A 14,796-nucleotide genomic window follows, 5' to 3' on the forward strand; every position below is an offset into this window, starting at 1 on the left:
AAGAATACACCACCCAGAGAGACCTTTTCCCGTGTGGCATGGCCACGGTGTGTGTGTTGCGATTCATGTCTTTCCACCCTTCCATCACCTTTGAGCTCCTCCAGCAGCCACTGCAACGTGACCCCAGACACGCCCTTTGGCAATACCAACACCAAACGCCTTAGTGTTCTTCAGGCAGTTGCGCAAGGCTACTGTCCCATCGCACATGACGACACAGAGCAGGAAATCTGCACAGGCAACCAGAGCGCCTCAGCTGTTGCTCTAAACACTAAAAGCCTAGAGATAGTAGTAGCAATAGAATAAAAAATAACTCATTAAAGCGGAGAGCATCATCATGAGAAGTTAGAAATGGGTTATCAAGAAGAGAGAAAGAAACTGCATTCTACTCACAGTCGGGATGCTTCATGTGATCTATTTTTTAAACTCTAAAGTGAGGAAATAAAAAGAAAAGTAGATGGTTTTAAGTATGCAGAAGCTTTTCTGTACTTTTAACAACTTTGGGTAAGTGGTAGCAATTCTGCAGAATTATATATGTGGTCAAATAGTGCATGTGCAGTGTTCTGGTTGTCATGATTATGCTCTCCACTTCCTGTCATTGTCAACAATGTGTTCAATGACTAGAAACCATAGCAGATCTGTTACTCATGTTCTTCACTCATAACAGTGACTAATTACTAATAGCACTAGCTAACTGCATAACACAAAATGTGTTAAACCATCCCTGTGTCTTTACGGTAAATATAAAGCTGATTAGCTTACCTTAGCATTGCATTACAACTGGAAAAGGGTGGAAACAGGCTTTGTCTATGGGTAATGAGATAAGTTTGGCATATTTGTTTGATTTGTATAATACGGTAAGTGTAAAACTAACTATTTGGGGTTTGACAATGGGGGCAATGTTCTGGAGTATTTATGCTAAGCTAAGCAAACCAGCTACTGGCTTCACTTTGTGAGTGGTATCGATTTTCTCATCTAACTCTCTGCAAAAATGAACACGGGAATTTGCTAAATTATTCCTTCAAAGGAATATTCCGACATTTTGGGTTAAACAAGAAGATTGATATCATTTTAATGTCTGTATGCTAAAAATGAAGCTACAGCCAGCAGCCCAAGTTATCTTAGCTTATCGCAACAACTGGAAATGGGGGGAAACAGCTAGTCTGGCTCTGTCCATTGGTGAGCTTTAGAGATGCTGTTAAGAGGATTTCTTTCCAGATTTTGTTACAAAGCCAGGCTAGCTGTTTCCAGTTAGCTATGCTAAGCTAACCCACTGCTGGCTTTACTGTATATTGAACAGACAGCTTTGATATTAGTATCAATCTTCTCATCAATCTGCAAGTCTTAAATGTCGAACAACACATTTTAGTTTTAATAGCATCACTCCTTGTCACATTTTGAGCAAGCCACATCTCTTTTGCGTGTCCTTGTGCTGTGATTTGCTCAAACAGCTGCAACTGGTGCATTCACATCACAAACTGCTTGAGAGTTACATTTAAAAGGAGCAATCTTTGACTTTGTTTCAGCAAAACTAAAACTAAAAAAGCATTTCAAATTATAAACTATTTGTTGATACACTTAATGGAAGTTAAAGATTGTACCTAATTTAGCTTAACTCACTTGATTTGGAGAAATTGAGCTTATGTTCTTGCTAACATCACTATGTTCACTGCACCCCTGAGCATCACACAGATTAATATTAATCTAACTCACCAGGTACACTCTGAAACAAGGTACAATATTATCTTTTGTCACGAGGGCTGAACCTTTTCAACAATAAAGGCACAGCGCCTACAACAAAAGGGTCCACTGTTGTATCATATTTTTCAGAGAATGTAACCGTACCCTCTAGTCACTGGAGACTTTTGTCTTTGTGTGGGAAAGTAGTGTTGTTATAGGCCGAACCTCCGTGAAAGTTGACATGATGTTGGTTTCCCGCTGTGCCCGACAGGCCAAACGACCTCACCTCAGTCCCAGCCGGCTAACAGTGAGGGCAAACCGGACGTCAGCCGAGAAAACAGCGCGGTCGACTTTAGCAAGGTGAGCAACCAGACCCACCGCTGGTCCCACTGTTTATCTACGGGCACTGATAGCTGGACCCATAACCAGTGCTGTATGTTTAACCAAGGTTGGGTTACGTGTGAAATGGTCACCTTGTTCTGGGAAACTGGCTGGAATTTAGGAGCAACGCTTGTTTTTCTTTTGCTGTGTGGGCCATTAGAATCAGATCCAGCCAGTATTTTGGAGATGGATGATTTACTGTAATAACCACTTTCAATCTGTCTCCCACCATTTAGCTAAAAGCTGAACATTTATACTAATCTTTTGTGCTGTTTTGGTTTCCTTTTGTATCAAAGATTGACCTCCACTTCATGAAGAAGATCCCTCCTGGTGCTGAGGCGTCCAACGTCCTGGTAGGGGAGCTGGAATTCCTAGAAAGCCCTGTGGTGGCCTTCGTCCGCCTGTCTCCTGCTGTGCTCCTCAATGGCCTGGCTGAGGTTCCCATCACCACCAGGTCATACACAAACTGCTGGAAAAGCCTCTCTTTCACTCTGTCAACTGTTTCTAGTTTGGATAGATAAGCTGATAATCCCCTCAATGCTTCATTAGAAATGGATTTGACTTGTACTCAAACCTGCTTTCCTTTGTGTTACACAGGTTTCTTTTCATCCTGCTTGGCCCTCTGGGAAAAGGTCCCCAATATCATGAAATTGGCCGGTCTATTGCTACCCTGATGACAGATGAGGTGAGGCCAAAGTACAACATTATTAAAGTTCAAATTCAAGCTGTATGATGACACTGGCAGGGGTGGAGGAAGTATTCAGGTATTTTTCTTGAGTAAAAAAAGCAATACAACAATGTACATATCACAAAAATGAGGACTTGTGCTGTGAGACGCGACTTACTTGAGCTTTGAAGGCTAAAAGCTGAGGAGACTTAATAATCTTGAATAAATATTTTAAAAAATCTCCTAAATCTTGGCGCTTTGCCAAGCTGTCGTGATTAATAAATAACATAATCAGGATGCGCTCACCGTCTCCATAACCTACTGCACTTTTTCAGCCGCAGCTGCTGCTACTAGATTCAAATCCAGAAAACTCTTAATTCAGATGAGAGAAATTAACCTTTAGAAACGAGAAGCTTAATGGCTTCCCCTCCTTTCCAAAATGTTTCTTCCTGCAGCCATGCAAGCGATTCTGACATAAATGTAATGTATTTATGTGCTATTTCCTGCTTTAATGTATTTAAGATTGTTCTTGCATTTTTGTGTTTGTGTTTATTTATTTACCAGGGAAAGTGCACATTAACCAGCATTTTCTACCTCAATATAAATGTGCCAGAGTTAGCTACAGAGCAAATTTGTATCTGTAGTCCCTAGGTTTATCATATAGATTATTAGAAAGAACCTATTTTTCATTCCATCCTGTTAAACGAGAAGTCAAAGGAGGTGAATATATGTTTTTTTTAAAACACTAGACTTTATCCCCCTCAGACGCAGTGGGACTATTGGTGTTTGTGCACTCAATTTATTACAGTTTGCATTTCAGGGCTTTGAATTTACTTCAATTTACAAGCCATCTGCTCAAGTTGACTTATCTGCTACTGGTAAATACTTCAAATAATGCTTATTTTCTCATTAGTAAAGCAGTAAAGTTCAAGTTTGATCCCTTCCATGCACTAAAAGCTAAAGTGACATAGATTAGACAGCTTAGTCACATTAGGGATCAGCTCTGATGCTGGATTTAATGTGACTGATCAGAGATGTGTTCAGATCGAACCCAGGAGCACAGAAACTCTACGACGTTCCAAACAGACACAAACTCATCGTGGGGCTTTTTGTACAGTGACACCTCACGTTTTGAGTGTTTTCATTGAACTATGTGACACATACAGATGTTTTTATTAATGACTTCCAACTGGACGGTAAATATCTTTTCCTTTTGTATTTTGGCCACTTGACTTTTGTAATTTCCATTAGCATTGATTTACTTGGACTTGGTTTTAAAGACTTGAAACAGCTCTTAGATGAGATGCAAGTGATTGCTTTATAAAATGTTGTCTAATCTTTTAAACTTCAATCTTATTAAGAAAATCCTAAAAAAAATGTTTTTATTTTGTATTAAAGAATTAGTTAAAATAGTCCTATTACATCATTTTTTTCTTGTATCATAAGTGTACCATATGAGTTAATAAAATATGTTTTTTACACTGAACAGTGCATCATGTTCTTGTCAACAAGACTAAATAATGTAATCAAAAGTACATATATTTTGAACATTATTTTTTTATGATTATATATGAAGTTAATGGAGCAGAGAAACTATTCCATCAATCAAAAGTCCACCTACCAACTGTACTTTTCTGTAACTGACCCGACCTTTGACCTCTGTTAAAAGCTGGAGAAGCCTTTGGGGATCAGCAGACATGACACTAGTGACAGGAGTTCCCACAGTGCAGCTATGAGCTGATGTTCCTGAACATCATCGCAGCCAGATGTTGCCTTTTTCCCCGTTGGCAGCATTCCTCTGGGATGTATGAAAATAGAAGTGTATGGATGTCGGCCTAATTCATCATATGTGGGAATGAATTGTACCTCTCACTCTTATTTGTTTTTCAGCCAACGTGTGCTATAATCATATTCTGTATTCCATAAAAAATATGGAATGAATAGGCTATTTCACATTGTTGTGTTAATGTTGTGTATGGAGTAATACTCCTCTGCTGAATAAACATTTTGTGGCACTAGTATATGACCGTCTGTAAATCCATTAAAATGTACTCTGTGACTCAGTGGAGGAGTACGGAAGCTCTGAGAGGGAAGTCAGAAGAGTGAATGCACTGATCCATTTTCTGATAAAAAAAATGTTCTCTCATGTGGCAGGATAATCTTTCTAAGGTTTCATATCTGAGTAAGAGGTGAAAGAACATTTTAAAATGATACAAGTTTGTTGTTGTTGTACTAATTTTGGTAAAAGTGCACCACTACATGTTTGTGCCATTAATTTTTTTCTTCCATGTGATTTTTAATTTCTCCATGTGAATTAAAACTCATGTGGAAGAAAACATACTTTGAGTCCTATTTAGAACTTGGGGTAGTGGCCTCTTGAGGCCGAACCGAGTATTACAACAACAAACAAAATGATCCCGTCACCTGCCAATTTCTTTAATCACCTTTTTGATCAGACTCATCAAATTCAGATCAGACTTAGAAAATGGATCACCGCAATTTCCTTTGTCCTCATTTCCCTCTCTGAGCTTCCGTAAAGAAGAGCAGACGATAAAAGAAAACAACCCCCTATCATCTGCTCCACAGATTTTCCATGACGTCGCGTACAAGGCCAAAGACAGGAATGACCTGGTGGCGGGCATCGATGAGTTTCTGGACCAGGTGACAGTGTTACCTCCTGGAGAGTGGGACCCCTCCATCAGAATAGAGCCTCCCAAAAACGTGCCGTCTCAGGTAAACCATTATGTTCTTTTCTCATCCTCTGTGCCGCCACTCAAAACGCTCAACCACTAAACTAAACCTTTTAAGAGTTTGACGGTGTGTATCACCGTTCTTTCATAACGTGCCTCCGAGTCACACTGCCTTCTGAGAAATATTGAAGCATCTGCGCTCTCCTCTAATCTCGACTGCGTTGTACTCTGTGCTCCCCAAGGCTCTGCTCTCAATCCTCTCCAAAACATTCGCTATTTCCCCTCCATTAGTTATTTTGGTCTACTTTGAAAAATCCACCATCTTGTTTGGGAGAGTTACTGATCAAAAAGTGTCTCCAGGCGATTACAAAAGTATTTTTTTCAGAATTAGAAATAGAATCAGAATGTTCTCTCTGTCATTAGACTCATGCGGTGAATTGATGACATACCGCTGTGCATGAGAGAACAAACATTTGCCATTTAAGTTTGGTTAAAAGTGTGTTGGAATAGCTGGGACGCCTCGTTGCGACAAGTGTCTGACTCAGTGCAGCTGTCGCTTATTGTTGTCATGATGATGATGACAGTTTACTGACAATGTTCTCAACTTTACAGGAAGGGCGGAAGATTCCCCCCCTTCCCAACGGAGTGACGGATCTTGGAGACTCGGAGGAACACGGAGGGCACGGCGGCCCCGAGCTGCAGCGCACCGGGAGGTAAGTGAGCGGGGATTTGTGTTGTGCGGCCTTCAGCTCGTCTTCGTCTTCGTCTCCCGATCACCTGCTAGCCGTCCCGCTGTCCCCAAACTATAAATGTAGCTTCTCTGAAGAGGCAGACTTTGCTGGCCCATTATCATTCATCACACTTGACTTTTAATTCATGATGAGTTTAGATACTCCAGCACACCCCATCCCAAGTGCAACATTTATATTAGTCTTGTTATTTAGTACATTTACTCAAGTACAAAACTTAAAACCAAAGAAAAAGCAATAATTGAAAAAATCTCATGACCCCAAAGATGTATCTTGTGCCCCTTTAGAGGGCACCGAACCCTAGGTTGGCAATCACTGAACTAAACTATCTAACTGTTTATAAAGTAAATCAAACCAGCTCCAACTCGAGAAGTTACATAATACAATTTAATATTGTCATGTATAATATATATATATATCAGTCACTTTTACAGGAAGTGTAATGATGTTTGTGTTTTTACACAATGCATTGGAGTTTGTTTAATCCTAACACACATTATCACTGTGTGTTGTGTATTTGCAGTCACTTTACCACTGCTTTCTTCCTTATAATAACTCATGTCACTCACGTTAATAATGCGGTAATTGCTTTTATTATAGTTTGATTTCTAAAAAAATGTATTGCCAAATTAATAGTAGACCTAATTACTTTGAATAACAACAGGAAAGGCCCTCAAACTGTTTGTTTGTAACTGTACATGAGGTTCATGCATGTGTTGTATTTGTTATTTTTCATGGTATGCAGGTAGCCGGTCAAGAGACAAAAGACAAAGTGTGAGATCCACCGCAGAGCGAGCTCTTTATTTTGTAAAACTCAAAATGTATGGCTCGTCATTTCTGTTCTCCGCATTCTCGACATCAAGAATTTTATTTCACACGTGATCTGATTGACGATTTGACGAGACAAATATTAAGATTTACAGAAGGGATTAAAGATGAAAAAAACAAACAAAAACCCAGAAATCACCCAATGACAACCGTGGATTCTGGATGCCGTTGCATGTACAACTCTTATCCCAGCTAATGTTGGCCGGAAGCTCATTCTCAGTTATCAACCACCACCTCCTCCTCCCGGGACACGGCATCGGTCCCTCAGACCGAAATAAGCATAACGTCCCACCCCGCTGTTGCCATAGCAACCGCCTCCGCCTCCAGCTGGCTCACCGCGGCAGAAAAGCTGGCTCGTTCTGGCTGAGCATAACTCCAATAGAAGCATGAGTCGACAAATGTGCACACATAGCATTGATAAAAACACACAGCGTTCTTGAGAAAGTTTGACGAAGATATCGATGCTACAAGTCGCCACGTGTGGTCCCGAAGTAGCACACGTGTACTTTATTTCTGCGGGCGATTCTTTCCTAAAATCCCCGTCTCACCACAGGTTATTCGGTGGCTTCTTCATGGACATCAAGCGAAAGGCCCCTCACTACATCTCCGACTTCACAGATGCCATCAGCCTGCAGTGTCTGGCCTCGTTCCTCTTCCTCTACTGCGCCTGCATGTCGCCCGTCATCACCTTCGGAGGACTCCTGGGTGAGGCCACGGAGGGACGTGTGGTAAGAGGCCACATCTTTACTGCTCCCGAGACATAATAGTTTTGTCTTTCACAAGTTGTGAACTTCATCACACCGTCATTGACGTCATATTCATGAGAAGATTCAAACAGTTTGGAAACAGCCAAAGTCAGAAGTTGCCCGAGCATCTTGGAGAACGTAACTCAGAACACAAGCTCCCGTTCAACAGCATCAAACGGTTGACGTGTCTCGCTTCAAGGGACCTTGTTGCTGAGTGAAGGGAACGCGCGCCCTCTCTTCAATTTCTGATGCTGCTCCACTAATCTCCATAAACCTCTTTTTCATCAACGGCTGATATGGTACAATACGCTTTTGCCGTGTTTTTATCCATGCTAGCAGTGAGGCTTAAGGGACGACAATGTCCGTCAGTTGGTTGGTCGTTTCTCCACTTTGGTCCAGACGATTAGATGGAATCCATGACATTTCATACGGACATTCATGGTCCCCAGAGGACGGATCCTAATGGCAATGGTGATCCAGTGAAATTGCCATACTGATTCCCAGATTAGTACACTAATGATTATCTGACTTTTCATCCAATACTTTGGTTTATAACCAAATACCTGCTAATCTAATGACAGACCCATCAGCCTCAGGTCCTCTTTGTGTTTAGTCATTGGATCATAAAGCTCACCAACACTCTTTGATGGTAATTTCTCCAATGTTTTAGTTGTAATCTCTACTGGCTAAAAGCATGTACACTGTTAGGTTGAACAGATTGCCAACTATTGTCTAGGGTTTATGGGAAATGCTGTTTTTTAAAGAGTTCCACGTTGCGTAATTTTATAATCTTACTTACGATTTAGAGCAGAATTGCGATTACTTTGCTTAGTGTTGTCAATTGTTTTGTTTTTTGGGGGGTGGGGGGGGGGCTATACAATTAGGCTGTTATTAAGTTTTGATATTTGTCCAAGCAAGTAATCAACCATTTAGATTCCCAATATATTTATTCCCAATTAGTTTATCCCAAAAACGCCTCTTTGAATTTTTACGCTGACGTAGTTGCTGGCTGTATGAGACCGGAAAGCACCTGTCGAAAGTGTGAATAACTCTCACTGCCAGATTGGGTCAGTCGCACTGAATGTTAAAACATGGTGTATTCATAAATTTTAATAAATGATATTAAGCACCACCAACAGACAGACGGGTTGTTTACCATATCAAGACAAACGGAGTATCATACACCGCATATCATAATGGTTAGCAAGGTTATGGTCTTGGTTTGGATTTCTTTTTTAAATTTGCCATAATACAAATTTACATTTGATTTGGAATGAGGCTTTTCTTACTTCTGGAACTAAACCCAGAAGTGAAACATCCGAATGATTGCATCGTCATTGTGAGCCTGTTGCCGTGCTAGCATGAGCAATTAGGTAAATTAGCTCATTAGCCACTGTTTTTTTCATTAGCAAAGTATGTACCTGAGAGAAGAAACCATGTTAAGCTGTTGAACCAGATCATTTTTTCCCATGTTCCCAGAGTGCTATTGAGTCCCTGTTCGGGGCTTCCATGACTGGAATAGCCTACTCTATTTTTGCCGGTCAGCCCCTCACCATCCTGGGCAGCACCGGGCCTGTTCTTGTCTTTGAGAAAATTCTCTTCAAGTTCTGCAAGTAGGTTGTCTTCTTTTTCCCCTTTTTTTTTGCACCACAAATTGTGTTGTGTTATCGTAGAATATATCTGAGTGGATGGTGGTGATGTGTGTGCTTTCTGCTTCAGTGGAAATGCCATACTGCTTATCCCCCTAACTCCTGAGTATGTCTCTCTCTCAGGGAGTATGGCCTCTCCTACCTCTCCCTGAGGGCCTGCATCGGCCTGTGGACGGCCTTCTTCTGTCTACTGCTGGTAGCCACGGACGCCAGCTCGCTAGTCTGTTACATCACGCGCTTCACCGAGGAAGCTTTTGCTGCGCTGATCTGCATCATCTTCATCTATGAGGCCCTGGAGAAGCTGATCCACCTGGGGACGCACTACCCCATCAATAAAAACAACGACCTTCAGAAACTCACCCAGTACTCGTAAGTGCTCTATTTCAAATCCACAAGTGATGCATTCTGTACTGATGCTGTTATCATTGACGCATAAACACTGTACTCAACTATCGCACATTTGCACACATGCTCGAGTGTTTTGCTGCATCATCAAACGACAGGTGGTGCCGTGGTATAGCAGATATTTTGCTTCATGATGAATAATCCCATGTTGAGTGTATGTCAGGAGCAACATCCCTTATCCACATAAACTGACTCGTGGCTCTGTCAGGCCAAGAGCTCCTTCTGTGTGTAGTGGACTGCAGGGTATGCTGACATTTTCTTTTTTGAAATGCCAGCAGAATAATTTTATGTTGATGGCTGAACACGTCAAAAGTGGTGTGTAATGCAGGGTGAGACTGCAATTAATCTGCCCATTTTTTTCTCGATCATTAAATGAATTTGTTTAGTCTATAAAGTGTCAGAAAATTGGAAAAACTTATTCCAAAAGCCCGAGTAGATTTATTGAGCTTCTCTTGAGCTCCTTTGTTTTGTGCCAGCAACAGTCATAATCCAAAGGTATTTAGTTCATAGAACAATAAGAAACACAGCAAACTTTCAAATTTTAGAAGTTGACAACAGTTCATTTTATCTTCAGATTTTTTGAGGGGTACAACAGTACAGACAGATGTCCCCTGTCTCAGAATCTTAAATATTTATGAAATTGCTTGTTTGTTCGTTTTACTTTCTTTTGTTTCTTTGTAAATTAATTTAATTAATTAAGAATATCCTCCTCAGGTGTGCGTGTGTGGAGCCCATGTACCCCAGCAACGAGACCCTGCGGTTCTGGGAGGAGAAGAACATCACAGCCTCCCAGGTCAACTGGACCATGCTGGAGGTCAAGGTATGGCACCCTTGACATTTGGAGAGAAAATAGCTGTGCATAGTTGCATTTAAATAAGGGTCATCTAAGGCCTTGGGATGCTTCGATCTTGCGTCAAGTAGACTTTTAATCATGATCCAAAGAAGCTCTAGATGGTAATGCTAAATCCAACCTTCAATTAATTTAACACACAATCAAAACTAGTTGGGGATATTTCTTGCAGTCTTTGGCACCGTATCGTGTCTCCCACACTTTGCTTCATCAGGAAGCGTCATAAGTCTAGGCGGGGATTAAGAACATGTGGGCAGGATTTCACAGGATTTAGCATGGAGCATGGAGATGAAGTGTGAAGAGTGGATTCTAAGGCAGTCAGACACAAATAAGTCTTGCCAGCGGCGGCACGCTGCGACACTCCCACACACGCTTGAATGGATCTAAATAGTTAGACAGGCACGGGATTGACTGCAAATAGATGAATCATGTACTATATAGATATTTCAAGCACAGAGAGTAAGAATAAGTCAAAGTACCAGTTCAGACCGCTGACACCGACATCCATCATCGTCATTATTTCCTTTGACATTGTAATCATTTTTATGATCACCAACTTGATTATTATTACCACCATCTTCATCGTCATCATCCTCACCGTGTCCTCTGGTGCCAGTAGGAGTGCGAGATGTTTCACGGGGAGTTTGATGGCAGCGCCTGCGGCCCCCACGGCCCCTACATCCCCGATGTCCTCTTCTGGTGCGTCCTCCTCTTCTTCTCCACCGTCTTCATGTCCGCCTTCCTCAAGGAGTTCAAGACGAGCCGCTACTTCCCCACCAAGGTACGTGAGAGAGATGCAAAAAGACCACAAAGAGACACTAAATGACCACAAAGAGACACTAATCGACCGCAAAGAGACATAAAATGACCACAAAGAGACACTAAATGACCACAAAGAGACACTAAATGACCACAAGGTGACGCAAAATAACTACAAAGATATGCAAAACAAACAAAAAGAGGCAAAATTGACTTCAAAGAGAGACAAAACAAACAAAAAGAGATGCGAAAAGAATACAAAGAGACACAAAATGACCCCAAAGAGATGCTTAAAGACTACAAAGAGACACAAAATGACCCCAAAGAGATGCAATAAACCCACAAAGAAACACAACAGTAACGTGCAAAAACGACTAAATATGTCTTTGAATCTCTGGTTTCGGTTCTGATAGAGGAATGGTTGGGCCATTACATTTCCATGCAACAGGGACCCTTTGTCTTATAAATTCCTTCTTGGCACTATAACTCAAATCTGAACACACAGACAGGATACACATATTTTACACTCACAGAGGATTTCATTGTATTGACATTATCTTTTTAAATCTCTGTATCATTTGGGAAGTATGCACTCTTTTAGGCTTCCTGTTCGACACAGTTTTACAGTCTTCCATTGACTTCTCATTTTGCTTTGGGACTGCAGTTTGTTCAGGCGGCTCTGCTTCTGTCTGGTGTCGTTTTAGTTTATGCTGCCATCTATTGGATGTTTCATGTCACAGCAGAAGTCCTCCAGCCTGCGCTCTATATGTGGAATGTCTATGATTTATCATTGGGATGACACTCATGAGCGAATGTGTGGCGTGATGCTGGCTCACTAATCTGTAGTCTACCAGCGCCACCGTGTGGTGATGAATGCTACAATGGAGTCTGGCCGTTATATATATTTATGTCAAAAGTCAGAAAAAAGATCTGTAACATTCCCAGAATAAATATCGTTTAACTGTAGGATATTTCAATTTAACAGAGGTCTTCGTCAGGCATTGACAAATAAACATCTTTAAGCACAACGTGCACACTTCTTATTTCACTATATTGAGCCTCCGTCCTGCAAATTGATCTCAGGGCTCCATCTTGAAGGATTTTTAAATTCCTAAAATGCATCTCAAGAAAAGAGGAGGAGGAGCTGTGAAAAATATTATTATTATGTATTGCATATACACATCACATAACAAAAAGTAATATAAAAAATAGTTAATTATTTCTGTATTTTAGAGATGTGGATGTGACGTCTGTCATCACATGAATTATCATTGTTTGTGTGAGCTAATTCCGATTCGCACTCCTCAGTTGTGGATTGAAGCAGAATGAGTGGAATCTTTAAAATGGCTACAAGGTCCAAAAGAGTGTTGACGGGGCAGTTCAGAGTCAGATGAACCTTTCAATACTGAAGAGGGGACGTTTCCAGGCAGCCACATCAAACTGGTATTCACCGTCACAGGGCCGGAAAAACAGCAAAGGCTTCACATCGGCGAAATGGCTCTCATGGTCAATTGTTGGTGTCTGGAGAATGAAGCGGTACTTGGGAAATGTGGTTTGGTGCATAGAGGTACATGGAAACCTCTGGTCTACAATATTCCGATGTAAGATGGACTTTTGTTGTGTGTGTGTGTGTTCTCTCCAGGTGCGGGCCATCATCAGTGACTTTGCTGTCTTCATCACCATCCTGACTATGGTTCTTGTAGATTACGCCTTGGGGATCCCCTCTCCCAAACTGCAGGTCCCCAGCAAGTTCAAAGTAAGTCCATACGTGCATCTGTTTGATCCATTTTACTTTAGATCCTGAAATGTAAAAAGTCAAATGTGTGCACAATGAGAATTTAATTTAGATGCCAGCCAATGGTAATGTTATTTTATCAATGGCATGTGCCGCTATAGTTTTACTCCAGCCTTTAGTTTTGCAGTGCATACTCAACGTTGTCCACTTGTGATTCTGTGCCAGGATTCCCTCTTTTCTTCAGGGACTCCGTCAGTGATGATATTATTCCTCTTTGACTGGCTCTCCAGATACTTTGAAAGAGGATTGTATAGATAGCAAACACACTTTAAATGGTTGGAGAGTCTTTTGTTAAAATCATCTAAATCCTTTTGGGTTAATTTCAAGCTGTTGCTCAAAGAAGTATTTGAAGAATTTAAGTTAAAGCCATGTAAGTAATCCAACATTTTCCTCTTAGCTCACAAGCTCATCTCTACCTTTCTTTTGTCTAACCCCAGCCGACCAGGGACGATCGCGGCTGGCTCATAAACCCTGTGGGGCCCAACCCCTGGTGGACCACCATCATCACCTTCCTCCCCGCTCTGCTCTGCACCATCCTCATCTTCATGGACCAGCAGATCACAGCCGTCATCATCAACAGGAAGGAGCACAAACTAAAGGTATTTCTAAACTTTCATTTCAAAATCAAGTCACGAAAAATATTTTTTTACCAGACGTATCTTTAATGCTCACCTGTTCTTACGGATATATAGAATTGGTTATATATGTAGTTATTGTCTACTTACTCTCAATTCCTAAAAGATGACATCGCTGTCAGACCATGGTGCAGTAAAATGAGAGGTTTTCTAAAGGGTTGGAAACTTCTTTTGTCCACAGGGACCGCCATAATCAACAAAAAATGTAAAAGCTCAACTTGAATAACTCAGCTGTATCTAAACCCCACTACCTTTGTCCCTGCAGAAAGGCTGCGGTTACCACCTGGACCTGTTCGTGGTGGGGGTGATGCTGGGCGTGTGCTCGATAATGGGCCTGCCGTGGTTCGTGGCGGCCACGGTGCTCTCCATCTCCCACGTGAACAGCCTGAAGCTGGAGTCGGAGTGCTCGGCCCCCGGCGAGCAGCCCAAGTTCCTGGGCATCCGAGAGCAGCGCTTTACCGGCCTCATGATCTTCACCCTGATGGGCTGCTCCGTCTTCATGACGTCCGTGCTAAAGGTCCGTGGATGAACGGCAAAATATACAACCATGCAGTAATTTAAAGTAATTTATTTGTTAATTTAATATGTATCTGTGTGTCTCCAGTTCATCCCCATGCCTGTGCTGTACGGAGTCTTTCTGTACATGGGGGCTTCCTCACTCAGAGGCATCCAGGTGAGCTCGGAATACTGCCTGCTGGTATTTTATTGGAAGGGTTAATGGGGAGAAGATGCCGAATGAATTCTTGAATTGTTTGTACCTGTGCAGTTCTTTGACCGTCTGAGGCTGTTCAGCATGCCGGCCAAACATCAGCCGGACTTCATCTACCTTCGTCACGTCCCGCTGAGGAAGGTGCACCTCTTCACCATCGTCCAGCTCACCTGCTTGATCCTGCTCTGGGTCATCAAGACCTCCAAGGCCGCCATCGTCTTTCCCATGATGGTAACCGGGTGGCATTTATGCGCGT

General features: G+C 41.8%; 1 protein-coding gene across 1 annotated transcript in view; it reads left to right on the forward strand.

The window, feature by feature from the left end:
- The window catches only part of LOC306752751 (sodium-driven chloride bicarbonate exchanger-like), a gene marked incomplete at both ends in the record, with an annotated part of 40,164 nt that overhangs the window by 22,831 nt on the left and 2,537 nt on the right, over positions 1–14,796 (forward strand). Inside the window, 15 exons of the mRNA XM_079236552.1 lie at positions 1,949–2,037; positions 2,355–2,512; positions 2,656–2,743; positions 5,312–5,458; positions 6,028–6,128; positions 7,546–7,720; positions 9,218–9,351; positions 9,511–9,756; positions 10,507–10,612; positions 11,262–11,423; positions 13,044–13,157; positions 13,634–13,795; positions 14,097–14,348; positions 14,436–14,504; positions 14,598–14,771. Coding sequence (XP_079092678.1) covers positions 1,949–2,037; positions 2,355–2,512; positions 2,656–2,743; positions 5,312–5,458; positions 6,028–6,128; positions 7,546–7,720; positions 9,218–9,351; positions 9,511–9,756; positions 10,507–10,612; positions 11,262–11,423; positions 13,044–13,157; positions 13,634–13,795; positions 14,097–14,348; positions 14,436–14,504; positions 14,598–14,771 — 2,177 coding nt within the window. The remainder of the gene's footprint in view (positions 1–1,948; positions 2,038–2,354; positions 2,513–2,655; positions 2,744–5,311; positions 5,459–6,027; positions 6,129–7,545; positions 7,721–9,217; positions 9,352–9,510; positions 9,757–10,506; positions 10,613–11,261; positions 11,424–13,043; positions 13,158–13,633; positions 13,796–14,096; positions 14,349–14,435; positions 14,505–14,597; positions 14,772–14,796) is intronic.

The sequence above is a fragment of the Taurulus bubalis genome (assembly GCF_910589615.1).
Source record: "Taurulus bubalis genome assembly, chromosome: 21".
NCBI lineage: Eukaryota > Metazoa > Chordata > Actinopteri > Perciformes > Cottidae > Taurulus > Taurulus bubalis.